Source organism: Bubalus bubalis, chromosome 11, assembly GCF_019923935.1.
Source record: "Bubalus bubalis isolate 160015118507 breed Murrah chromosome 11, NDDB_SH_1, whole genome shotgun sequence".
Lineage (NCBI taxonomy): Eukaryota > Metazoa > Chordata > Mammalia > Artiodactyla > Bovidae > Bubalus > Bubalus bubalis.
In genome coordinates, this window is record NC_059167.1 from 100,941,448 (window position 1) to 100,969,432 (window position 27,985).

The 27,985-nt window shown below is 39.0% G+C and overlaps 1 protein-coding gene across 9 annotated transcripts in view; it reads right to left on the bottom strand.

Annotated features, from left to right (window-relative positions):
* The window catches only part of EPB41L4A (erythrocyte membrane protein band 4.1 like 4A), a 282,196-nt gene that overhangs the window by 77,338 nt on the left and 176,873 nt on the right, over positions 1-27,985 (bottom strand). For all 9 annotated transcript variants that reach the window (XM_045162143.1, XM_045162144.1, XM_045162141.1 and 6 more), the window contains 2 exons: positions 3,662-3,753; positions 2,312-2,389 (listed from right to left, as the gene is read on the bottom strand). In XM_045162143.1, coding sequence (XP_045018078.1) covers positions 2,312-2,389; positions 3,662-3,753 — 170 coding nt within the window. The remainder of the gene's footprint in view (positions 1-2,311; positions 2,390-3,661; positions 3,754-27,985) is intronic.

Consider the following 27,985-nt stretch of genomic DNA (forward strand, 5'->3'; position numbering starts at 1 on the left):
CATGTAGAGTTATACACACAGACAACCACACTCACACACCACAGCCACTGGTTATGCCATTCACTATCTCCCATGCTCTAAAAGCCTACAGGGTAAAGGAAGGAGCTTTCTATTTCCAGAACTCTTCCTTCCTTCCAGGATGCCTCCAGAACATCTCAAAATAAAGGAACAGGCATATGATGTTTTTTAAGGATTGGCTGTTATTACTTTTGACAATTAACAGTCATGTACTGGTGTCCATCCAGTAGTCAGAGACCCATCCCTGCCTAAGCCTGGCTCTGGGTAGCGGGATGAAACATCCTTCTTTCAGGAATTGCATAATGTTAGTGCTTCCTACATACAGACATTGAGACTCGAATTTCATTAAGATTTACTAGGCAGTTACCAGCCACAAAATTAGAACAGATTTAGCAGAGCTTCCAATTTGCAAAGGTTACCTTTAATTACTTTTGTGGAAGAAATTATATTTAATATGTAAAATCCAATAACTTCCTAATAATAATTCCCAGAGCAACAGCATTTGCATTTCAATAAATTTGAAAAATCAGGTATGGTAAATTTGTGGAAACCAGCTACAGTGTATGTTAAACAGCATAATTACAAATTTAACATTGTGAATATTAAGACAGATGCTTTTTCACTAGCTTCATTTCAGTGACAAAGAGACAGGTTTACACATTCACTCTATAACCCTTGAAATGTGTTACGTCCCAATGGGAAGAACAGCCCAAATACTGACTATGAGCTGTTTTCCTTAATAAAAAAGTAAATACTCTCTCCTTAAATTTCTGTAATTATATCACTATCTAGGGGAAAACCTTGATAACTTAAAGTTTAAATTTTTAGATTTCAATAAACACTTTCCTACAGATACCTAGAACATCTATAATAATACTTAAGTGTTAAGTCAGCAAATGAGGAAACATCAAAGTAAATATATAAAGATTAATGCACTGAACATTTAATATTAATCACTCCTTTACAGATTATCCCTGGTTTCAAAGCAAGATAAAACAAAAGTGGTTCATAAAAGAAAGGAATTAAAACCTGACATATTATTATCTTGCAAACACTTGACCTGGTTTGATTTTTAAGTCTCCTAAGTAAGCATTTCACTTGGAGATGTCTCACATGGACTGACAGAACAGTGTCCTGCCTCCCAAGTCCCATTTCTGCATGCTGCTTGGGTTTTATAGGGCCTGGGACCGTCTCACTGCCTGAATAATACTGTAGCTCTCTGAAGGCAGAGGTGTTAGTTGTTCAGTCGTGTTTGACTCTCTGCAACCCCATGGACTGTATGTAGCCTGCCAGTCTACAGTCTCTGTCCATGGGATTCTCCAGGCAAGAATACTGGAGTGGGTTGCCATGCCGTCCTCCAGGGGTTCTTCCCAACCCAGGTATCGAACCCAGGTCTCCCACACTGCAGGCAGATTCTTTACGTCTGAGCCACTAGGGAAGCTGAAGGCAAAGGTGGTGAAATCTTATTCTTTCTATCTCTGGGCACCTATTACCCTGCCTTCAACATCACAGGCTCTCCAGTTAACAGAATGAATTGAAACAAAACAAATTATTTTTCAAAACATAGAAACTTTCCATTTTCACAAGCACCTGCCTGGCTGCTTGACAATCAGGCCTTCCCCGCAACATGCAACAGTCTGACTAACCGGTAAACACACAGGCTCTGTCTGGAGTTAGACTGCCAGATAGTGGGCCCAACACGAACACTTCCTGGCTGGTTTCTCTGAAAAGTGACTTGTCTCTGAGCCTCAGTTTCCTCACATAGTATGAGGATAACATCAATAAGACTGCAATGATTAAATAAGCAATAAATGGGACACATTTAGCACAATATATGGCACTTGGTACAAGTATAAAGTTACCATATATTTGCTAGGCATTATACTACAGAAAACATTTGACCCATGATATTACAACAGAGACTCAACTGAATATCCTAAGAATACCAATAAACCACTATTCAGAATATCTACTTTGTTTCATAATCACAACATAATTGGAGATAACTGATAATTGGACCAAAATGAATTTCTGAAGATAGTAAGCTCTACTACATTCTAAAAACTCTATACTTAATCAAGCTAATGTACTGTTTAAACATCATTAAACCTAGAAAATCATTTTTTGTCAAGAAAGTTTAGTTATTGCCAATCAAAATCATTGGCATTGTGAAAAAAAATCAGAAAAAAATCAGATCACAAACTTTAATATGCATGCATGCATCTGGATGGTTAGATTAAATATGCATTCATACACACATCCACACACCCCAGAGGAAAAGAATGCCATTTACCTATACCGGTGCTTATAACTCATGGATCCAAACTTGCTCAGTTTTCTTGACAACGAATTTGATTCATTTTCTGGCATTCTAATGAATTTGTAAAAGAAAATTAGAAAAAGACTTACAAATATACTTATGCAACATGAGCAAAAACTACGTAGAAATATATAATAGTGCAATACTGCTTAACACATAGCTGAAATATTTTACTCAGTCTACATATTGGCAAAAAATAATAATTGATTATTTTAAAGCTAATACTTAAAACAACAACCACATTCTAGTATTTTATACAAGTATGATATCAAAATACTCATACTTCCTGAAGACTATTAAATATATCATCACCCTTACAAGGAAGCTTTTGTTGTGAATAAATTTAATTTCTCTACTTAAATTCTCTTGGAAACTTTGTCACTATGTTGATTAACCCAAGCCAAGGTTGTCATGGCAGTTGATCATATCTAATGCCATGGTTCACTCTTCTTCGTACTTTCCATTCTATGGTACATTCAACACACAGCTCCAAGTGGAGTTTCTTGGCCCCACCCCACTGATGGAGAGGTACTGTCTCAGACATTTTGGGCTACAACCCTTTCTGAATACAAACTCCTCAAAAGATGTGTATCATTTTATAACACTACTTCTCTAGCATCATACTATTTGGAAAAAATGTTCCGTGTAAATCAAAAAGGAAAAAGGGGAAGGGTTAATCTAGTTTTAAATTTGAAAACCAAAAACAGTTTAATGTATAATATTACCTGATAAAATTTAATTTTATCTTTACACCGTAAGAATGTGAAACAAACAGTACCCACACGACCCAACAGTCAGTTCTCTGCCTGCATCCCTGCGACCTCCCAGGAGCACACAAGGCAGATGCCAGCTCCTCACTCATCACAGCATCTGCCTCCTTACTTCCCATTCCCCACGCTCCTGTCCTCTAAACGCTGGGAGCGTCCCACAGCGCAGTCCCTTTCCTCTCTCTACTGTTTCCATAGGCGACTGTCTGCCTACTGTCTGCCTTATTACTTACAAAATTTACATGACCAACCTTGGTCTTTTCTGTAAGCTTTGCATTCCCAGCCACCCATTCCATATCCCCAGGTTAGGCATTTCAGTTTTAGTGTGTCCACAGCAGAACACTTAACTCCCACCAATACCAAAACTATACTTTTACATAAACCTAAAAAGTAATCATCCTTGATCCTTTCTTGTAGTATGACAAAAAAAAAAAATCTACATACATGTGCATGTAAAAAAGTTAATAAAAGAGAAACCCTTCTTAATTTCTTCTAAGAATAGAATTCTTGTTATAAAAGCAAACACAATTTTCATTTATTAGGCAAAGGAACATACCTAAAAAATGTATGATATTCTACACTACATTTCCAAAGGTGCTTGCAAGCAGTTTTACTTCGAGCTTCAAAAAAGAATGACGTTTCACTGCACTAAGAGAGAAAAAAGTGTGAGAATATAAATTACAGACCATACGATTTTTCAGATGACAGCCACCTTCTAGGTACCAAAAATTCAAGTAAGCAGAGAAATCATTGTTAACACATTTAAAAAAAAAAAAAGGAGAAGGACAATTATCTCTTGATAGAATTACAAAATGTAAGCTCCATGTAAATTTTAACACCATCACCTCTACTGCCTTTTTCTACATCACCCCATGACTGCAAATAATCACAGTGATGGTGCGGAAGCACTGAAAACTCTTCTGCCAACAACGTGCACCAGAACAGGAAAAATACCGAGCACGTGGAAATCAACGCCCCCCAGAAGAGAAGACACTCATAAATCCAGGTCTTAACTGTATTTTTTTCAGGGATGTACAGGCCACATTTAAATGAAAGAATCTCAAGAGGGGCTGCTAGGAGGGGCAACACCGCCACAGCAGCGTAATCTGGGCAAGTTACTGAGTTTCTCCATTCTGCATCAAGTTCTTGGGTGAAAGAAATTAAATGACATGACAGATGTAAAGTGCCATATACTAGGTATGCAATTAATTTTCACAATTAGTTTAATCTGGTAGTTCCTTACCTATTTTAAACATATACAATATTTATTTTATACTTATATAGTTTAATACATAAGAAACAGAGGCAATATTAGATGTAATTTGAATTATACAGGAAAAGATACTATTTTTTTAAGTGACTTAATAGAAAACCAAGCAAAATACAGTATCCATACAAAAATAATAATAAACCACAAGCTCTGTGAAGTTACATAATTGCTAATTTAGTTTCAAATAAAAATCAAACTCAAGTCACAAATGCAGAAATGCCTGTGGAATAAGGTTTCCATGGATTCATAAACACAAAATTGTCAATGCAGAGGAATAATTGAAATGATTCCTCCCCCTTCACACATCCTTTTAGCAAGGATAGAACATTTTTATGCAGGAAATTTCTCCCAAGTCCATCTAGAATGAGGCTGCCCAATTTAGGAGTTTATTTGCAAAATGAAACGGTATGATGGAAACAGAGCCAATATACGCATTTTACACAGGAGACAACCTGTAATTCCAAAAATCGTGAGGTGGAGGAAGGAACTTGGGCAAGTCTAGGCTTCTGAGCTGGGTGCAGCAAAGTACTAAAATATAGCAAGTGGAAAAAACTGGGGATCTGGATGGCAGAGGAATGGACAATAGCTCACACTATTTTGATTTTGAGGCGCCCATAGAATTGGAAACTCCACACACCTAGTGGGCCAGTAAATATGCAAGGGCAGGCTGAGGAGAGAGGTCGTGTCTGCTGGTATAGGTGATTTTACCCAAGAATCTAAAACAGTTTGCTCAGGGACAGAGCACAGATAATGATGGGATCACAGTGAAGATGCTCATGAAGGTGGAGTGAGAAAGGTCAACATGGACCAGGAGGCAATGGTGTCAGAGAGGTTGGGGGAGAGGGCAGGTCTCAAGTGACCCAGAAAGGTCACAGGGCTTGAAAAGAGGTCACTGCATTTCATGGGGAGAGATCTTCAGTGGCTTTCATGAAAGGGGTAAGGATTTAAAAAGTAGGGATGAGTAAGAAAAGGCAATGAATTCAGAATGTGTCTTCCTCAAAAGCAAAAGAAACCAGGGGGGAGCAGAGGAAGAAGGGGCACAGAGGAAATCACAGAAGATCCTTGGAGGCAGAAGGGAGACCAAGCATCCTGTCAGGAGATGGGGATGATTAGAGGGGAATGTTTCTTCTTTCACTTTTCCTTTTTAAAAAACACCAAAAGTTACCAAAGTGGTTACACAATGAGAACTAAACCTCCCTCTCACCACTGTCTCCAATTCCCCTCCCCAGAGGCAACCACTATTAAGAGTTTCTTATATAACATGCCAGTGTTTTGAGGTCACTGGATTATCCAATATATAATGTACAGGTCATTAATTTTAAGATAATGTGTTTCTGGCTGTTTATCAGGATAAATAAGATAAACTCAGTACATGGAACTTCCCTGGTGGTCCAGTGGGTAAGACTCTGTGCTTCCACTGCAGGAAGTATGGGTTCTATACCCAGTTGGGGAAGTAAGATGCAGCACGTCTTGTCAAAAAAAAAAAAAAAATAGCCAGTATAAGACAGGTTCCCCCTGGTGGTTTAGTCACTAAGTTGTGTCCAACTCTTGCAACACTGTGGACTGTAGCCTGCAAGGCTCCTCAGTCCATGGGATTCTCCAAGCAAGAATACTGGAGTGGGTTGCCATTTCCTTCTCCAGGGGATCTTCCCCACCCAGGAATCAACTCAGGTCTCCTGCATTGCGGGTGGATTCTTTTCCAGCTGAGCTATCAGGGAAGCCCCAGGCTCCTCCTCCCCTCCCCCAACTACCACCTTTCTCAATATATCTCTCTGTCAGCAACTGAAGCACTAAGTGTATTAGGGAGGACCACATGCTGGGCATCGCCACTGACAAGAAATGGTGGCTGCTGACGACTACTCTGTGACAGAGACACCTTCATGTTTTATCAAGAACATCAAAAATAAGTTTGAATTGACATATTAAATCAAATTTTCACAAAGTGATTTAATTATATATATTACATAGGTTTTGAAAAATGCAGGAGAAAAAAAAAACATTTAAACTTGAAAATAAAGTTCAGTTCAGTTCAGTGGCTCAGTCGTGTCCAACTCTTTGCGACCCCATCAAACGCAGCACACCAGGCCTCCCTGTCCATCACCAACTCAGGGGTTAACTCAGACTCACGTCCATCAAGTCAGTGATGCCATCGAGCCATCTCATCCTCTGTCGTCCCCTTCTCCTCCTGCCCCCAATCCCTCCCAGCATCAGAATATTTCCAATGGGTCAACTCTTCGCATGAGGTGGCCAAAGTACTGGAGTTTCAGCTTCAGCATCATTCCCTCCAAAGAACACCCAGGGCTGATCTCTTTTAGAATGGATGGTTGGATCTCCTTGCAATCCAAGGGACTCTCAACAGTCTTCTCCAACACCACAGTTCTAAAGCATCAATTCTTCAGCACTCAGCTTTCTTCACAGTCCAACTCTCACATCCATACATGACCACTGGAAAAACCATAGCCTTGACTAGACGGACTTTTGTTGGCAAAGTCATGGCTCTGCTTTTCAATATGCTATCTAGGTTGGTCATAACTTCCCTTCCAAGGAGTAAGCGTCTTTTAATTTCATGGCTGCAGTCACCATCTGTAGTGATTTTGGAGCCCAAAAAGATAAAGTCTGACACTGTTTCCACTGTTTCCCCATCTATTTCCCATAAAGTGATGGAACCAGATGCCATGATCTTCGTTTTCTGAATGTTGAGCTTTAAGCCAACTTTTCCACTCTCCTCTTTCACTTTGATCAAGAGGCTTTTCAGTTCCTCTTCACTTTCTGCCATAAGAGTGGTGTCATCTGCATATCTGAGGTTATGGCTATTTCTCCCAGCAATCTTGATTCCAGCTTGTGCTTCTTCCAGCCCAAGGTTTCTCATGATGTACTCTACATATAAGTTAAATAAGCAGGGTGACAGTATACAACCTTGACGTACTCCTTTTCCTATTTGTAACCAGTCTGTTGTTCCATGTCCAGTTCTAACTGTTGCTTCCTGACCTGCATACAGATTTCTCAAGAGGCAGGTCAGGTGGTCTGGTATTCCCATCTCTTTCAGAATTTCCCACAGTTTATTGTGATCCACACAGTCAAAGGCTTTGGCATAGTCAGTAAAGCAGAAATAGATGTTTTTCTGGAACGCTCTTCCTTTTTCGATGATCCAGCGGATGTTGGCGATTTGTTCTCTGGTTCCTCTGCCTTTTCTAAAACCAGCTTGAACATCTGGAAGTTCACAGTTCACATATTGCTGAAGCCTGGCTTGGAGAATTTTGAGCATTACTTTACTAGTGTGTGAGATGAGTGCAATTATGCGGTAGTTTGAGCATTCTTTGGCATTGCCTTTCTTTGGGATTGGAATGAAAACTGACCTTTTCCAGTCCTGTGGCCACTGCTGAGTTTTCCAAATTTGCTGGCATATTGAGTGCAGCACTTTCACAGCATCATCTTTCAGGATTTGAAATCGCTCAACTGGAATTCCATCACCTCCACTAGCTTTGTTCGTAGTGATGCTTTCTAAAGCCCACTTGACTTCACATTCCAGGATGTCTGGCTCTAGGTCAGTGATCACACCATCGTGATTATCTTGGTTGTGAAGATCTTTTTAGTACAGTTCTTCTGTGTATTCTTGCCACCTCTTCTTAATATCTTCTGCTTCTGTTAGGTCCATACCACTCCTGTCCTTTATCGAGCCCATCTTTGCATGAAATGTTCCCTTGGTATCTCTAATTTTTTGAAGAGATCTCTAGTCTTTCCCATTCTGTTGTTTTCCTCTATTTCTTTGCATTGATCGCTGAGGAAGGCTTTCTTATCTCTTCTTGCTATTCTTTGGAAGTCTGCGTTCAGATGCTTATATCTTTTCTTTTCTCCTTTGCTTTTCACTTCTCTTCTTTTCACAGCTATTTGTAAGGCCTCCCCAGACAGTCATTTTGCTTTTTTGCATTTCTTTTCCATGGGAATGGTCTTCATCCCTGTCTCCTGTACAATGTCACGAACCTCATTCCATAGTTCATATGGCACTCTATCTATCAGATCCAGTCCCTTAAATCTATTTTTTACTTCCACTGTATAATCATAAGGAATTTGATTTAGGTCATACCTGAATGGTCTAGTGGTTTTCCCTATTTTCTTGAATTTAAGTCTGAATTTGGCAATAAGGAGTTCATGATCTGAGCCATAGTCAGCTCCCAGTCTTGTTTTTGCTGACTGTATAGAGCTCCTCCATCTTTCGCTGCACAGAATATAATCAATCTGATTTCCGTGTTGACCATCTGGTGATGTCCATGTGTAGAGTCTTCTCTTGTGTTGTTGGAAGAGGGTGTTTGCTATGACCAGTGCATTCTCTTGGCAAAATTCTATTAGCCTTTGCCCTGCTTCATTCCGTATTCCAAGGCCAAATTTGCCTGTTATTCCAGGTGTTTCTTGACTTCCTACTTTTGCATTCCAGTCCCCTTTAATGAACAGGGCATCTTTTTTGGGTGTTAGTTCTAAAAGGTCTTGTGGGTCTTCATAGAACCGTTCAACTTCAGCTTCTTCAGCGTTACTGGTTGGGGCATAGACTTGGATTACTGTGATATTGAATGGTTTGCCTTGGAAATGAACAGAGATCATTCTGTCGTTTTTGAGATTGCATCCAAGTACTGCATTTTGGACTCTTTTGTTGACCGTGATGGCCACTCCATTTCTTCTGAGGGATTCCTGCCACAGTAGTAGATATAATGGTCATCTGAGTTAAATTCACCCATTCCAGTCCATTTTAGTTTGCTGATTCCTAGAATGCTGACGTTCACTCTTGCCATCTCCTGTCTGACCACTTCTGATTTGCCTTGATTCATGGACCTAACATTCCAGATTCCTATGCAATATTGCTCTTTACAGCATTGGACCTTGCTTCTATCACCAGTCACATCCACAACCACATCACATGGCCTTGGAATACGGAATGAAGCAGGGCAAAGGCTAATAGAATTTTGCCAAGAGAATGCACTGGTCATAGCAAACACCTTCTTCCAACAACACAAGAGAAGACTCGACACATGGACATGTTTTTGCTTTGGCTATATCCCTTCATTCTTTCTGGAGTTATTTCTCTACTGATCTCCAGTAGCATATTGGGCACTTACCAACCTGGGGAGTTCCTCTTTTAGTATCCTATCATTTTGTTTTCATACTGTTCATTGGGTTCTCAAGGCAAGAATACTGAAGTGGTTTGCCATTCCCTTCTCCAGTGGACCACATTCTGTCAGTACACATTCCTTGGGTACAAATTTATTAAAGGAACAAAAGAGTTTCCCGGAGGCCCCTAATTACTTCTGCACCATGCAATGACAAGTATAAACTCATCCCCCATCCACACAGGGCTTTAACACCAGCTGCTGGATTTTGTCCCACTGCTAGCAGAATGATCCAAATACTAAACGCTGAGTTGATATAAATAAATTAAAAAAAAAAAAGAGCCAGTTATTCTGAATAAATTCTATATATTTTTGCCACTTCACTGCTGACATGAATGTAACTGACATGATATTTAAATACCTTGCCTTCCCTTGTGGCTCAGCTAGTAAAGAATCTGCCTACAATGTGGGAGACCTGGGTTCGATTCCTGTCTGGGTTGGGAAGATCTCCTGGATTAGGGAGAGCCTACCTACTCCAGTATTCTAGCCTGTAGTATTCCATGGACTGTATAGTCCGTGGGGTCACAAAGAGTCGGAGACGACTGAGTGACTTTCACCTCTTTAGGGACTTCCCTGGTGGCTCAGATGGTAAAGCGTCTGCCTGCAAAGCGGGAGACCCAAGTTCAATCCCTGGGTCAGGAAGATCCCCTGGAGAAGGAAATGGCAACCTACTCCAGTACTCTTGCCTGGAAAAATCCATGGACAGAGGAGCCTTGTAGGCTACAGTCCATGGGGTCACAAAGAGTCAGACACGACTGAGCGACTTCACTCACTCACTACCTGCTAAACCTTTTCCAAAAGAACATGGACAATTAGCACCTTTCCATTAGTTTATACAAACACAAGTAGCTGCTTAACTTCAGAAGTTCATTCCAACCAATTGCTAAAATACTTTATCCAAGAATCCAATGCATGCTTTTGGCAAAATTTTTCAAATACCTTCATAACTTTAGCCATTTCATGCCAGAAGCAAAGCTATGGTCTTAATCTACTTTTTTTATTTTATAAACAGACCAAGCTTAATTCACCTCTAACTCAGATAACACATGGGGGTTCATCATACTGTGGATCTCTAAGTAAACGGGGCTCAAAGTCCCAAATCCCATGAATTCCCAACCTAACTCCCTCTGTTTCTCTCACTCTTTTCCCATCTTTGCTGGCTGTTTCACTTTGCAGCTTTGAAGAAATCAATCTGTTTTGAGCCTGACTTCTCTAAAGGGCCTTGAGTTTACTGACAGGGTCATGGAGGTGCTTACGCTGCAAGACGCTCCGCAGTTACCTCTCCCTGGGCTCCAGCTTCACTGCCTCTCCCATGCCCAACAGCCTTGCCACACAAAGCCCTACTCTAGCTGGTCCCTCGCTCCTGCCTTGGGAAGCATCCACAACTGGACAGTTTGCCTTCCCAAGCTTCCCTAGAACTGCCGGGGATAAGCATCTTCTCAATCCTGTCATTACATATTCATCCCATCTCCAAGGTCAATTGAAGTAACCTAAGGGACCCTGCAAAGGTCAAATACTTAAAAGAGATTAGTACTTCTAACAATGGTAAAATGCAATCATTACATAAATATTGGAAAGGCCTACAGCAGAGAGGTTCCTTATCAATGATCCACAGAGACAGAGGAGAGACTAAAAAGAAGTGCAAAGATTACAAGACTACAGTATTATGGGATCTTTTTTAAACATTTGATTTCTACATGATTTATATGTACTTGGCAATTATGAACTTACTTTAGGCACCAGACGAAATAAAAATCAGGGGACTAATAGCAAATAACTGAAAGAACTTAATTACTGATAAAGCAAAGGAAGGCAAATGGTAGAATGGAAAAAACTTTATTCTTGAACTAAAAATAAATACCAAAGAAATATCACAAAATTTTAAGTACTTTGAGAAATTTTATCTTTATAAATGGTGAGCCTAAAAGTAAAATTAAATTATGTTTGTGTATGTGAGACAGTGGGCACAATATTTTAATCACTTTCCCCATATCTTCCACTGTTTTCTCATTCCAAGTGCAAAGCCATATAAAGAATTCAACTAAGTTCTGCAATAAAAAAACTATCAATCTTGCTATTAGTTGGAAAGGCAAGTTGGAAGGGAATTTGAAAACACTGAGTAAAATGTTATTTTGTTCTTTTAACGTTATCTTGTTTTTTCTTTACAGAGTGCTCTCTAAAAAATGACTCTTGAACATTAACGTCTCGTAATATTGGCATAAAAAAGAGTTCTACGTTCAAGTAATTTTGGGAAACACCAGGTTAAATGCTCAGACCTTTTAATAAGCTAATTTTACACTGTGACTCTCGAAGAGCTGCTAAGGTAGCTGGTCTTTCCTTGATTTATATAAGCAAAAACTTTAGTTCTAGAACTTTGGCTTTTATACACTACATATAAACACCCCTACACACACATCAGTTATTTTTAAAATTCTTTTTGAAATGCATATAATATGGTTTGAATTAAAAATCACTGGGCATTTCAACAGAGCACTGGAAGAATAACATTAATTTCGATTCCTACATATATGTTGTATTTTACAATAAAAGAACAAAAACAGCAAAAATATTCCAGAACTCTTTTGTCTGCTATGTGGGTAGTATTTCAAATCATACACTAAACATGAAAAACCTTTTTACTTCTTTTACAAAGAAATTAATTGCTTAATGAATAATTGTTTATAACTCTTTCTAGTTCATAGAAATATATATTAAAGAATTTGAAGGGATGTGTTAGATTGTGTTGCATCTCCCATTTTTCCTTTTCCTCCCAGGAATTTAAAGGAGAAAACAGGAGCCAAAACATTAGAGAATGTTTATATCATGTTTCAGTAAACTTTTTTGAAAACTATTTTGTTGAACTTACTCTTTTCCTATTTGAAAAAATTCACAGATGCAAAGCCAGGATTCCAGATGGCTTGCTTTTTTATTGTTTTTACTCTATCTTTTCTTTATCTGCTCTTTAAAGAAACTGTAGAATTTCCTTAAATGTCAGCATTTCTTTCTTATACTTGCAGGTTTCATTTTTACATGAAAACTAATCCTTATTGCCAGTCTTACAAATGTTTGAAAGAATTTAATAACAAATGTTACTTAAGCTAAAATGAAGGCATATCTGGTACTATCTACTGATACTCTTAACGTAGCAAATTTTTATAGCAGAATTTAGACATTCTTCCAAACGAATGGCTCACTCAATGATGGAAAAACATACATAGAAAACTCCATGGGCCTGAAAAGACCTGGCTCCCCTTCCTGCTGTGGCATCAGCTGTTCACCTTTCAAGAACAAGTGCTGCCTGAGCCTTTCCTGTGCAAAACTTTAAGTGCATGAGGGCAAGATACTTCCAACACAGAGACAGGTACCCGGTGCTTGCTACAAGTCCAGCTTTGGACTGGGTTCATTCACAGTACGACCTCACAATCCTGTAAAACAAATTTTATCATCCTCCCTTCATAGATAAGAAAAGGGAGTTTCAATGTTGTTCAGGAAATTGTCCAAAGTTAGAGAAGTGAGACTTCTGGGCTTACATTAGGCTATTTGCCCACAAGTTTAGTAGTGCATCACTGAATCTGAAAGACTCCAAGCCAAACTGTCATATGGCCCCAGGATCCAAATGTTACCAATGGAGTCACACGTTTGAACATTTACAGGAAAATACAAATAGTTCAGGTGAAATGCACAATGGCACAGAAACTGTGGGTAAATGCTGGGGTATGGAAATAAGGCAACACCTAATATTCACACATGTACTTATCCTCTTAACTGAGCATTCTCACTCCTGAAAACATACCCCAAAGACAGTCCTCCAACGATATAAAAATACATATGCACAAAGTTATTGACTGAAGGAAAAATACATAATTGCAAACTATCAAGAACTATCAAATGATCCAGCATAAGAGACTGGTTGAGTAAATGATTTTATAGACACTCAATAAAGAAAATGCAGCTTTACAAGAGAATAAGAAAGCTCTCAATGATCTGATATAGAGATTTCTAGGAGGTATTACTAAACAAAGGAAAAAGCACAAAACCATATACAGGAACTTCCCTGGTGGCCCAGTGGTTAAGAATTCACAATCAAAAGCACGGCACACAGGTTTGATCCCTGGTCAGGGACCTAAGATACCACATGCCAAGAGGCAGATAAGCCTGGGTGCCACAACTAGAGAGAAACAAAAAAACCTGTCAATTCTAGTGGTTTGCACAAAGGAATTCTGACACTGCTTGAGATGTAGTTTTAAGACCGAACAAACAAGTAAATGTGTTACTGTTGGGAGCTAAGATTCTCATAGGCAAAGAAAGGTTATACAAATAGGAAATGAGGAAAAGAAGATCAAGCCCTGTGGGGCTAGATGGAAATTTGAGGTATGGCATGAATTTACAATTTTTAAAATATGTAGAAATAGCTGTGAAAAGAAGAGAAGTGAGAAGCAAAGGAGAAAAGGAAAGATATAAGCATCTGAATGCAGAGTTCCAATGAACAACAAGGAGAGATAAGAAAGCCTTCCTCAGCGATCAAAGCAAAGAAATAGAGGAAAACAACAGAATGGGAAAGACTAGAGATCTTGTCAAGAAAATTAGAGATACTAAGGGAACACTTCATGCAAAGATGGGCTCGATAAAGGACAGAAATGGTATGGACCTAACAGAAGCAGAAGATATTAAGAAGAGCTGGCAAGAATACACAGAAGAACTGTACAAAAAAGATCTTCACGACCAAGATAATCATGATGGTGTGATCACTGACCTAGAGCCAGACATCCTGGAATGTGAAGTCAAGTGGGCTTTAGAAAGCATCACTATGAACAAAGCTAGTGGAGGTGATGGAATTCCAGTTGAGCTATTTCAAATCCTGAAAGACGATGCTGTGGAAGTGCTGCACTCAATATGCCAGCAAATTTGGAAAACTCAGCAGTGGCCACAGCACTGGAAAAGGTCAGTTTTCATTCCAATCCCAAAGAAAGGCAATGCCAAAGAATGCTCAAACTACCGCATAATTGCACTCATCTCACACACTAGTAAAGTAATGCTCAAAATTCTCCAAGCCAGGCTTCAGCAATATGTGAACTGTGAACTTCCTGATGTTCAAGCTGGTTTTAGAAAAGGCAGAGGAATCAGAGCTCAAATTGCCAACATCCACTGGATCATGGAAAAAGCAAGAGAGTTCCAGAAAAACATCTATTTCTGCTTTATTGGCTATGCCAAAGCCTTTGACTATTTGGATCACAATAAACTGTGGGAAATTCTGAAAGAGATGGGAATACCAGACCACCTGACCTGCCTCTTGAGAAATCTGTATGCAGGTCAGGAAGCAACAGGTAGAACTGGACATGGACCAACAGACTGGTTACAAATAGGAAAAGGAGTACGTCAAGGCTGTATATTGTCACCCTGCTTATTTAACTTATATGCAGACTGTATCATGAGAAACACTGGGCTGAAAGAAGCACAAGCTGGAATCAAGATTGCCGGGAGAAATAGCCATAACCTCAGATATGCAGATGAAACCACCCTTATGGCACAAAGTGAAGAGGAACTGAAAAGCCTCTTGATGAAAGTGAAAGAGGAGAGTGAAAAAGTTGGCTTAAAACTCAACATTCAGAAAACGAAGATCATGGCATCTGGTCTCAACACGTCATGGGAAATAGATGGGGAAACAGTGGAAACAGTGTCAGACTTTATTTTTTGGGGCTCCAAAATGACTGCAGATGGTGACTGCATCCATGAAATTAAAACACACTTACTCCTTGGAAGGAAAGTTATGACCAACCTAGACAGCATATTGAAAAGCAGAGCCATGACTTTGCCAACAAAGGTCCATCTAGTCAAGGCTATGGTTTTTCCAGTGGTCATGTATGGATGTGAGAGTTGGACTGTGAAGAAAGCTGAGCACCGAAGAATTGATGCTTTTGAACTGTGGTGTTGGAGAAGACTCTTGAGAGTCCCTTGGACTGCAAGGAGATCCAACCAGTCCCATTCTAAAGGAGATTAGTCCTAGGTGTTCATTGGAAGGACTGATGCTAGAGCTGAAACTCCAATACTTGCCCACCTCATGCGAAGAGTTGACTCATTGGAGAAGACTCTGATGCTGGGAGGGATTGGGGGCAGGAGGAGAAGGGGATGACAGAGGATGAGATGGCTGGATGGCATCACTGACTCGATGGATATGAGTCTGAGTGAACTCCGGGAGTTGGTGATGGACAGGGAGGCCTGGCGTGCTGCGATTCATGGGGTCGCAAAGAGTTGGACACAACTGAGAGACTGAACTGAACTGAAAATATGTAGAAGCATGCTCATTTGAGCATATGTGTATGAATGTATGTATTTATACCTGTACATATATGTATATTCATGCATCTATTCCCTGGCATTGTCCACTAGAAAGTCCAGAAGCAAAGTCATCCCAGTAGCAGTGACCACACTAACACTCAGATCTTAACCCTTCCCCACTAAAAGGAACCAAGGCTCTTTGGAGAAATAACTGATAAGAGTGTAAATGTGGGGTAGGTACAAGATGCACCTGAAATACCATGAGATGCCAAAAATGGGAGAAAATGATCAAAACAATGGTAGGAGGCACGTCAAAAGGGCTACCATTGGCCACATCTAGGTCAATTAAAACACCAGAATACCTAGGTACAGTAGTGCATCAGAAACCACTACAAAAAATAGGAGTAAGTCCATGTTGATAACAGAAATAAATTAAAAAGAGAGAAGGTGAGGCTCTCACAGTGGAATGTCAAGGACTGACTGATAAATGTGGAGGATATATGTGTGTATATATATATATATATACACACACACATATATATATATACACATACATCAGATCAGATCAGATCAGTTGCTCAGTCGTGTCCGACTCTTTGTGACCCCATGAATCGCAGCACGCCAGGCCTCCCTGTCAATCACCAACTCCCGGAGTTCACTCAGACTCACGTCCATCGAGTCAGTGATGCCATCCAGCCATCTCATCCTCTGTCATCCCCTTCTCCTCCTGCCCCCAATCCCTCCCAGCATCAGAGTCTTCTCCAATGAGTCAACCCTTCACACGAGGTGGCCAAAGTACTGGAGTTTCAGCTTTAGCATCATTCCTTCCAAAGAAATCCCAGGGCCGATCTCCTTCAGAATGGACTGGTTGGATCTCCTTGCAGTCCAAGGGACTCTCAAGAGTCTTCTCCAACACCACAGTTCAAAAGCATCAATTCTTCGGTGCTCAGCTTTCTTCACAGTCCAACTCTCACATCCATACATGACCACAGGAAATACCTTAGCCTTGACTAGACGGACCTTTGTTGGCAAAGTAATGTCTCTGCTTTTGAATATGCTATCTAGGTTGGTCATAACTTTCCTTCCAAGGAGTAAGCATCTTTTAATTTCATGGCTGCAGTCACCATCTGTAGTGATTTTGGAGCCCAGAAAAATAAAGTCTGACACTGTTTCCACTGTTTCCCCATCTATTTCCCATGAAGTGGTGGGACTGGATGCCATGATGTTCGTTTTCTGAATGTTGAGCTTTAAGCCAACTTTTTCACTCTCCACTTTCACTTTCATCAAGAGGCTTTTGAGTTCCTCTTCACTTTCTGTCATAAGGGTGGTGTCATCTGCATATCTGAGGTTATGGCTATTTCTCCCGGCAATCTTGATTCCAGCTTGTGTTTCTTCCAGTCCAGCGTTTCTCATGATGTACTCTGCATATAAGTTAAACATACATATACACACCTAATTATGACTGAAGTTGTACAGCACAAAAAAACACAGCACTGTAAAGCAATTTTCCTCCAATTAAAAATAAAATATGAAGGCAGTGGGAGAGCTAGAAAATCAGCATTTTGCAAGCATCATAGTAAAAGATCTAATCAGGAAACAGTCCTAAGTCAATGTTAGAGCTAAGGGATATTTTGAAGAGCACAGTATTTGCACTGAATGACATGATTCCACCACAGATTTCCTATTAGTTGTAAAAGAGGGGAAAAAAAACAGCAATTACACTAATTTAATATAACCAACGAGAGGTAGACAGGAGTCTCCATGCTCCTCCAGATCTAATACCCCAGGAGAGCCACAACTTCACCTGGGCTGCTTTCCAGCTGAGAATGCAGAATTTCATCTGACTACAGTGAAATATCAGACAAACATGAAAATCTACAGTTGACCCTGGAGCAATAGGGTGTTAGCAGAGCCAACCCCCACATAGTCGGCCCTCTGGATCCAGGGTTCTGCTTCCGCATGTTCAACTAAGCACAGGTCAAAAAGTACCTGTAGCATCTATTTAGTGCAACAAATCCATCTATGGTGGACCCATGCAATTCAAACCCCTTGATATTTAAAGGTCAACTGTATTTTCAAAAAGTGGGGTAGAACTGTATTCTTCAAAAATCCCCCATCCATCATAAAAAACAAAAATGCTACTAAAATGTTCCAGATTAAAGGAGGCTAAATTGATTCTACACTGGAGCAGGAAAATGCTATTAATATAAAGAATGTTATTAGGTCAATCAACAAAGTTGAAAAAGTATTTATATATATTTCTATATATAAATATAGAAAAAGTAGATAATAGAAGTATTCTATCAACATAAATTTATTAAGTAGATAAACATGCTGTGGCCACATGAGAAAATATTCCTATTCTTAGGAAATACACACTGAAGTAATTAGAGACAAATGACATGTGAAACATACAGTCGAATCACTCAGAAGGTAGTACGTATGTGTAGAAAAATAACAAAAATGGAAACGGAGTAAAATGCTAACAAATGAATGTAAGTAACAATATATAACCCTGTTCTTTGTAGTATTTTAATCTTTGCAACTTTTTATAAATTTGGACTTGTCCTCAAATAAAATCAAATTTTAAAACTCTGTAGTTCTACTTTAAGCATGAAAGGAATGCCTAGCTTGTGTAACCAAGACCTCTCGGGCTTGTTGACGAACAGCGTCAGCTCCTGGCCACCATCACTTCCTGTGTCCTCTTGCCAAAGCAGGCAGAGAGTTCAGCCACAGTGGTCTAATTACTTGTGGCCAGAGCTGCCAGAAACCTTTTGGTTCTACATCCTGTCACGCTGGGTGGGTTTAGCTGAGGTCAGTTCCACGATGTATTACATGTAAATATAATCACAGCATCATTTTTTCCCCTGTTTATTCAACAATGTGCTTAGTACCTGCCAACTTCTGGGCCTACTGTGGAGACTACATTCTCCCCTGTTAATGAAACCAAGAAATTTGGGTATGATCCTAAACTCCTCCCTATTTTCACAAATCATTCAATCTGCTACGAATCAGAAACAACTTTACCTCCTATTAATATAAAGAATGTTATTATACATGTCTCCCAAATGTCCGCATTTAAACATCTACCACGTATCTGAGACTCCCTGAACCTTTCTACTCACAGTCTCCCTCACCTCCCTTGATGGCAGCTCCATTCTTGGGGCCATTGGTGCCAAACACATTTAAGTCACCAACTCATATTTCCCACATCCATAAAACCATATGGCTGCATCCAGATCTAACAGCCTCTCAGCACCTGAAATAGCATGACTCTGGTCCCAGTCACTATCTTCTCTCATCTGGATTTCTGAAATCAGCATTACTTATTGAATGAGTGAACAACCAGCAATCTTGGCTCTCAGGGCACTCAGTGAAAATCAACCATTTCATCCAAACTTTTAAAAAATGTAAACTCCAGTAATGAACACATTCTTAAAACCAAGAGCTAATATACATGTTGTAAAACAATAGTGGGGTTTTCATTAAAATAAAAAACCACATATTAATCAAATTAACAAAGATCAAACACAAAGAACAAATATTAAAAGCAGCAACAGAAAAACAACAAATAACACACAAGGGGATTCCCATAAGGATAACAGCTGATCTTTCAATAGAAACTCTACAGGCCAGGAGGGAATGGCAAGACATACTTAAAGTGATGAAAGAAAATAACCTACAGCCCAGATTACTGTACCCAGCAAGGATCTCATTCAAATATGAAAGAGAAATCAAAAGCTTTACAGACAAGCAAAAGCTGAGAGAATTCAGCACCTCCAAACCAGCTCTCCAACAAATGCTAAAGGATCTTCTCTAGCCAGGAAAACACAGAAAAGGTGTATAAACTCAAACCCAAAACAATAAAGAAAATGGCAACAGGATCATACTCATCAATAATTACCTTAAATGTAAATAGGTTGAATGCCCCAACCAAATGATAAGACTGGCTGAACGGATACAAAAACAAGACCCCTATATATGTTGTCTACAAGAGACCTACCTCAAAACAAGAGACACATACAGACTGAAAGTGAAGGGCTGGAAAAAGATATTCTACGCAAATAGAGACCAAAAGAAAGAAGGAGGAGCAATACTCACAACAGATAAAATAGACTTTAAAACAAAGGCTGTGAAAAGAGACAAAGAAGGACACCACATAATGATCAAAGGATCAATCCAAGAAGAAGATATAACAATTATAAATATATATGCACCCAACATAGGAGTACTGCAATATATAAGACAAATGCTAACAAGTAAGAAAGGGGAAATTAACAATAAAACAATAATAGTGGGAGACTTTAACAGCCCACTCACACCTATGGATAGATCAACTAAACAGAAAATTAACAAGGAAACACAAACTTTAAATGATACAACAGACCCGTTAGACCTAATTAATATCTATAGGACATTTCACCCCAAAACAATGACTTTCACCCTTTTCTCAAGCACACACGGAACCTTCCCCAGGATAGATCACATCCTGGGCCATAAATCTAGCCTTGGTAAATTCAAAAAAACTGAAATCATTCCAAGCATCTTTTCTGACCACAATACAGTAAGATGAGATGTCAATTACAGGAGAAAAACTATTAAAAATTCCAACACATGGAGGCTGAACAACACGTTGCTGAATAACCAACAAATCACAGAAGAAATCAAAAAAGAAATCAAAATATGCATAGAAACAAATGAAAATGAAAACACAACAACCCAAAACCTGTGGGACACTGTAAAAGCAGTGCTAAGGGGAAGGATCATAACAATACAGGCTCACCTCAAGAAACAAGAAAAAAGTTAAATAAATGCCCTAACTCTACACCTAAACCAACTAGAAAAGGAAGAAATGAAGAACCCCAGTGTTAGTAGAAGGAAAGAAATTTTTAAAATTAGGGCAGAAATAAATGCAAAAGAAACAAAAGAGACCATAGCAAAAATCAACAAAGCCAAAAGCTGGTTCTTTGAGAAGATACATAAAATTGACAAACCATTAGCCAGACTCATCAAGAAACAAAGGGAGAAAAATCAAATCAATAAAACTAGAAATGAAAATGGAGAGATCACAACAGACAACACAGAAATACAAAGGATCAAAAGAGACTACTACCAGCAACTATATGCCAATAAAATGGACAACTTGGAAGAAATGCACAAATTCTTAGAAAAGTACAACTTTTCAAAACTGAACAAGAAAGAAATAGAAAATCTTAACAGACCCATCACAAGCACGGAGATTGAAACTGTAATCAGAAATCTTCCAGCAAACAAAAGCCCAGGACCAGACGGCTTCACAGATGAATTCTACCAAAAATTTAGAGAAGAGTTAACACCTATCTTAGTCAAACTTTTCCAGAAAATTGCAGAGGAAAGTAAACTTCCAAACTCATTCTATGAGGCCACCATCACCCTAATACCAAAACCTGACAAAGATGCCACAAAAAAGAAAACTACAGGCCAATATCACTGATGAATATAGATGCAAAAATCCTTAACAAAATTCTAGCAAACAGAATCCAACAACATATTAAAAAGATCATACATCATGACCAAGTGGGCTTTACCAAGAGATGCAAGGATTCTTCAATATCTGCAAATCAATCAATGTAATACACTCCATTAACAAATTGAAAGATAAAAACCATATGATTATCTCAATAGATGCAGAGAAAGCCTTTGACAAAATTCAACATCCAGTTATGATAAAAACCCTCCAAAAAGCAGGAATAGAAGGAACATACCTCAACATAATAAAAGCTATATATGACAAACCCACAGCAAACATTATCCTAAATGGTGAAAAACTGAAAGCATTTCCCCTAAAGTCAAGAACAAGACAAGGGTGCCCACTCTCACCACTACTATTCAACATAGTTTTGGAAGTTTTGGCCACAGCAATCAGAGCAGAAAAAGACATAAAAGGAATCCAGATTGGAAAAGAAGTAAAACTCTCACTGTTTGCAGATCACATGATCCTCTACATAGAAAACCCTAAAGACTCCACCAGAAAATTACCAGAGCATAGTAAAGTTGCAGGATATAAAATCAACACACAGAAATCACTTTCATTCCTATACACTTATAATGAGAAAATAGAGAAATTAAGGAAACAATTCCATTCACTATTGCAATGAAAAGAATAAAATACTTAGGAATATATCTAACTAAAGAAGCAAAACACCTATATATAGAAAACTATAAAACACTGGTGAAAGGAAATCAAAGAGGAAACTAATAGATGGAGAAATATACCGTGTTCATGGATTGGAAGAATCAATATAGTGAAAATGAGTATACTACCCAAAGCAATCTACAGATTCAGTGCAATCCCTATCAAGCTATCAAAGGTATTTTTCACAGTTCAGTTCAGTCACTCAGTCATGTCCAACTCTTTGCAACCCCATGAATCGCAGCATGCCAGGCCTCCCTGTCCATCACCAACTCCCGGAGTCCACTCAAACTCATGTCCATCGAGGTGGTGATGTCATCCAGCCATCTCATCCTCTGTCGTCCCCTTCTCCTCCTGCCCCCAATCCCTCGAAGCATCAGGGTCTTTTTCAATGAGTCAACTCTTCACATGAGGTGGCCAAAGTACTGGAGTTTCGGCTTTAGCATCAGTCCTTCCAATGAACACCCAGGACTGATATCCTTTAGGATGGACTGGTTGGATCTCCTTGCAGTCCAAAGGACTCTCAAGAGTCTTCTCCAGCACCACAGTTCAAAAGCATCAATTCTTCAGCACTCAGCTTTCTTCACAGTCCAACTCTCACATCCATACATGACCATTGGAAAAACCATAGCCTTGAGTAGACGGACCTTTGTTGGCAAAGTAATGAGATCTGCTTTTGAATATGCTATCTAGATTGGTCATAACTTTCCTTCCAAGGAGTAAGCGTCTTTTAATTTCATGGCTGCAATCACCATCTGCAGTGATTTTGGAGCCCAGAAAAATAAAGTCTAACACTGTTTCCACAGTTTCCCCATCTATTTCCCATGAAGTGATGGGATCAGATGCCATGATCTTAGTTTTCTGAACGTTGAGCTTTAAGCCAACTTTTTCCAAAGTTTTTAAATAGATGGAGAAGCTCTATACAGTCAGCAAAAACAAGATGGGGAGCTGACTGTGGCTCAGATCATGAACTCCTTATTGCCAAATTCAGACTTAAATTGAAGAAAGTAGGGAAAACCACTAGACTATTCAGGTATGACCTAAATCAAATCCCTTGTGACTACACAGTGGAAGTGAGAAATAGATTTAAGGGACTAGATCTGATAGGTAGAGTGTGTGATGAACTATGGATGGAGGTTCATGACATTGCACAGGAGACAGGGATCAAGACCATCCCCATGGAAAAGAAATGCAAAAAAGCAAAATGGTTGTCTGAGGAGGCCTTACAAATAGCTGTGAAAAGAAGAGAAGTGCAAAGCAAAGGAGAAAAGGAAAGATATAACATCTGAATGCAGAGTTCCAAAGAATCGCAAGGAGAGATAAGAAAGCCTTCCTCAGCAATCAAAGCAAAGAAATAGAGGAAAACAACAGAATGGGAAAGACTAGAGATCTCTTCAAGAAAATTAGAATACCAAGGGAACATTTCATGCAAAGATGGGCTCGATAAAGGACAGAAATGGTATGGACCTAACAAAAGCAGAAGATATTAAGAAGAGGTGGCAAGAATACACAGAAGAACTGTATAAAAAAGATCTTCACAACCAAGATTTTTCACAGAGCTAGAACAAATAATTTCACAATTTGTATGGAAATACAAAAAAATCTCAAATAGCCAAAGCAATCTTGAGAAAGAATGGAACTGGAGGAATCAACTTGCCTGACTTTAGGCTCTACTACAAAGTCACAGTCATCAAGACAGTATGGTACTGGCACAAAGACAGACATATAGATCAATGGAACAAAATAGAAAGCCCAGAATTAAATCCACGCATCTATGGATACCTTATCATTGACAAAGGAAGCAAGAATATACAATGGAAAAACAACAATCTCTTTAACAAGTGGTGCTGGGAAACTGGTCAACCACTTGTAAAAGAATGAAACTAGAACACTTTCTAACACCATACACAAAAATAAACTCAAAATGGATTAAAGATCTATAAATGTAAGACCAGAAACTATAAAACTCCTAGAGGAGAACATAGGCAAAACACTCTCCAACATAAATCACAGCAGGATCCTCTATGACCCACCTCCCAGAATATTGGGAATAAAAGCAAAAATAAACAAATGGGACCTAATTAAAATTGAAAGCTTCTGCGCTACAAAGGAAACTATAAGCAAGGTGAAAAGACAGCCTTCAGAATGGGAGAAAATAATAGCAAATGAAGCAGCTGACAAAGAATTAATCTCAAAAATACACAAGCAACTCCTGCAGAATAGCAACTCAATTCCAGAAAAATAAACAACCCAATCAAAAAATGGGCCAAAGAATTCAACAGACATTTCTCTAAAGACGACATACAGATGGCTAACAAACACATGAAAAGATGCTCAACATCACTCATTATCAGAGAAATGCAAATCAAAACCACAATGAGGTACCATTTCACACCAGTCAGAATGGCTGCGACCCAAAAGTCTACAAACAATAAGTGCTGGAGAGGGTGTGGAGAAAAGGGAACCCTCTTACACTGTTGGTGGGAATGCAAACTAGTACAGCCACTATGGAGAACAATGTGGAGAGTCCTTAAAAAAATGGAACTAGAACTGCCTTATGACTCAGTAATCCAACTGCTGGGCATACACACTGAGGAAACCAGAATTGAAAGAGACACATGTACCCCAATGTTCATCTCAGCACTGTTTATAATAGCCAGGACATGGAAGCAACCTATATGTCCATCAGCAGACGAATGGATAAGAAAGCTGTGGTACATATGCACAATGGAGTATTACTCAGCCATTAAAAAGAATACATTTGATTCAGTTCTAATGAGGTGGATGAAACTGGAGCCTATTATACAGAGTGAAGTAAGCCAGAAAGAAAAACACCAATACAGTATACTAATGCATATATATGGAATTTAGAAAGATGGCAATGATAACCTTGTATGCGAGACAGCAAAAGAGACACAGATGTATAGAACAGTCTTTTGGACTCTGTGGGAGACAGTGAGGGTGGGATGATTTGGGGGAATGGCACTGAAACATGTATATTACCATATGTGAAACGAATCGCCAGTCCAGGTTCGATGCATGATACAGAATATACTCGGGGCTGGTGCACTGGGATGACCCAGAAGGATGGGACAGGGAGGGAAGAGAGAGGGCGATTCAGGATCGGGAACACATGTACGCCCATGGCAGATTCATGTCAATGTATGGCAAAACCAGTACAATATTGTAAAGTAATTATCCTCCAATTAAAATAAATAAATTTATATTTTAAAAATAAAATACAATATGGAGAGGTGGAATCCCCCATGGTCCAGTGGTAAAGGCTCTGCACTTTCACTGCAGTGAGTCCAGGTTATATCTTGGTGAGGGAACTAAGACCCTAGAAACGGGGCAGTGTGACCCCCCCAAAAAAGGCAAAACAAAAAATAAACCAACAAACAGAAAACAGTGAGGTGAGTGAAATGAGTATACACATGCAGAATCCTGTTTTTATTAAGATTCTGGTATTTTGTTCATCATGGATTTTTATTTGCATTGATTTTGATTTTTTTAATTACTTAAAAATAGCATTTATTTGCAAATCAAAATCACAGCAAGACACCACCTCACAGACACTGGGACAGTCACAATCAAAAACATAGAAAATGACAAGAGTGAATGAGCGTATGGAAAACTGGGAGCTCTGCCAGGTGGGAATGTAGAGCGCTCTAGCTGCTGGGACAGCTCATTAAAGAGCTAAACTCAAAAATAAAAGTAAAAATAAAAAGAAGTAAAATAAAAACCAAGAATTCTTTATATGGCTAGATCACTTGACACTCTTCTCGAAGTTGTGACCAATACTATAAAATTACAAACGTTTATTAAATAAGTGAAACAAGAGTATAAACTATTTTTACCTGTGACTGATATAACTATATAGCTGTAAAATGTGTAAGTATCAAATGAAAACTCCTGGCTAGAACAAAAGAATTCAACAAAACATCCATATTTGAAATAAACATAAAATTCCACAGCTTTCACCTCTATCAGCAAAAAAAAGTTATAAGATATAAGAGGAGGAAAAAAATGTTAACTGCAACATTAAAAAAAAACACATAACCAAACACTATGCAGGCACAACATGAATATATATAATAAAAGGAGAAATATTTGTGATATGCTATGAAGTATAAAAACTGTGTACAAAACCACATGGAGATGAAAATATATACATGTCTATATACATACATTAAATGTTCACTCTAACAGGGAAAAAATCTAACAGAGCGTACCAAAGTAATAATCATAATCACTACCTTTGATCTAAAGTACTAGATAATTTAAATTTTCTTCTTTATAGTGTAATTCCCAGATTTCTACAATCATCATGTAAGATTTTTCTTTAAACCACAGTACCTACTAGGAAGCTTAAATAATGAATAAAAGTATTGATACTAATTAGATTCTGAACTTGTCAGAGGGATAAACTTTTATAAAACCAGTACTTAGTTACAGACAGCCATTTGCTATTTGCAAAGCAATATACAGACAGATTATCAGTACACATTAAATATTATTAATGTTTATTAAAATATGTCAACGTGTTATGTTGGGCACAGTTAATATTTAAAAGTGGAATGGGACAGCATTAGTGCCACAGTACTGGAGGAAATGGCAGCCCACTCCAGTATTCTTGCCTGGAGAATCCCAGGGACAGAGGAGCCTAATGGGGTCGCACAGAGTCAGACAAGACTGAAGCGACTTAGCAGCAGCAGCAGGAGCAGTGCCACAGTGCGACCCCAGGAAAATATTTTATCTACACGACACTGCTATTCTTTTGAGAATTCAATCTCTGAATTTGGCCCTAACAGCACTTAACATACATAGTTAAGTCTCTGGAGCAGTCAACCAGAAAACCAGCAGAATAAGGCCCTCAATCATTTTTCAAATTGATGGTGATTATTGTTCCATGTGATAAGTTTCAGGGGCTTATTTAATCTGCAATTAACAGTTAGGCCTCCATATTAATCAACTTTATTCTAACATATATATCACTCACAAAGAGATGCCCTGGTAGAGAAAGGAGAAAACTCTGCAAATCCAGAATACTCAGGAAATGGTGTGCTTTGGTTAATGTAGTATTTAATAAAACAAAAAATTTTTCTTTTTTTAAATTTATTTTAATTGGAGGCTAATTACTTTACAATATTGTAATGGTTTTGCATACATTGACATCAATCAGCCATGGGTGTTCATGTGTTCTGCATCCTGAACCCCCCTCCCACCTCCCTCCCCATCCCATCCCTCAGGGTCATCCCAGTGCACTAGCCCTGAGCACCCTGTCTCATGCATTGAACCTGGACTGGCAATCCATTTCACATATGGTAATATACATGTTTCAATGCTATTCTCTCAGATCATCCCACCCTCACCTTCTCCCCCAGAGTCCAAAAGTCTGTTCTGTACATCTGTGTCTCTTTTGCTGTCTCGCATATAGGGTCATCGTTACCATCTTTCTAAATTCCATATATATGTGTTAATATACCGTATTAGTGTTTTTCTTTCTGACTTACTTCACTCTGTATAATAGGCTCCAGTTTCATCCACCTCATTAGAACTGATTCAAGTGCATTCTTTTTAATAGCTGTGTAATATTCCATTGTGTATATGTACCACAGCTTTCTTATCCATTCATCTGCCGATGGGCATCTAGGTTGCTTCCATGTCCTGGCTATTGTAAACAGTGCTGAGATGAACATTGGGGTACACGTGTCTCTTTCAATTCTGGTTTCCTTGGTGTGTATGCCCAGCAGTGGGATTGCTGGGTCGTACGGCAGTTCTATTTCCAGTTTTTTAAGGAATCTCCACACTCTTCTCCATAGTGGCTCTACTAGTTTGCATTCCCACCAACAGTGTAAGAGGGTTCCCTTTTTTCCACACCCTCTCCAGCATTTATTGTTTGTAGACTTTTGGATAGCAGCCATTCTGACTGGCGTGAGATGGTACCTCATTGTGGTTTTGATTTACATTTCTCTGACAATGACCGATGTTGAGCATCTTTTC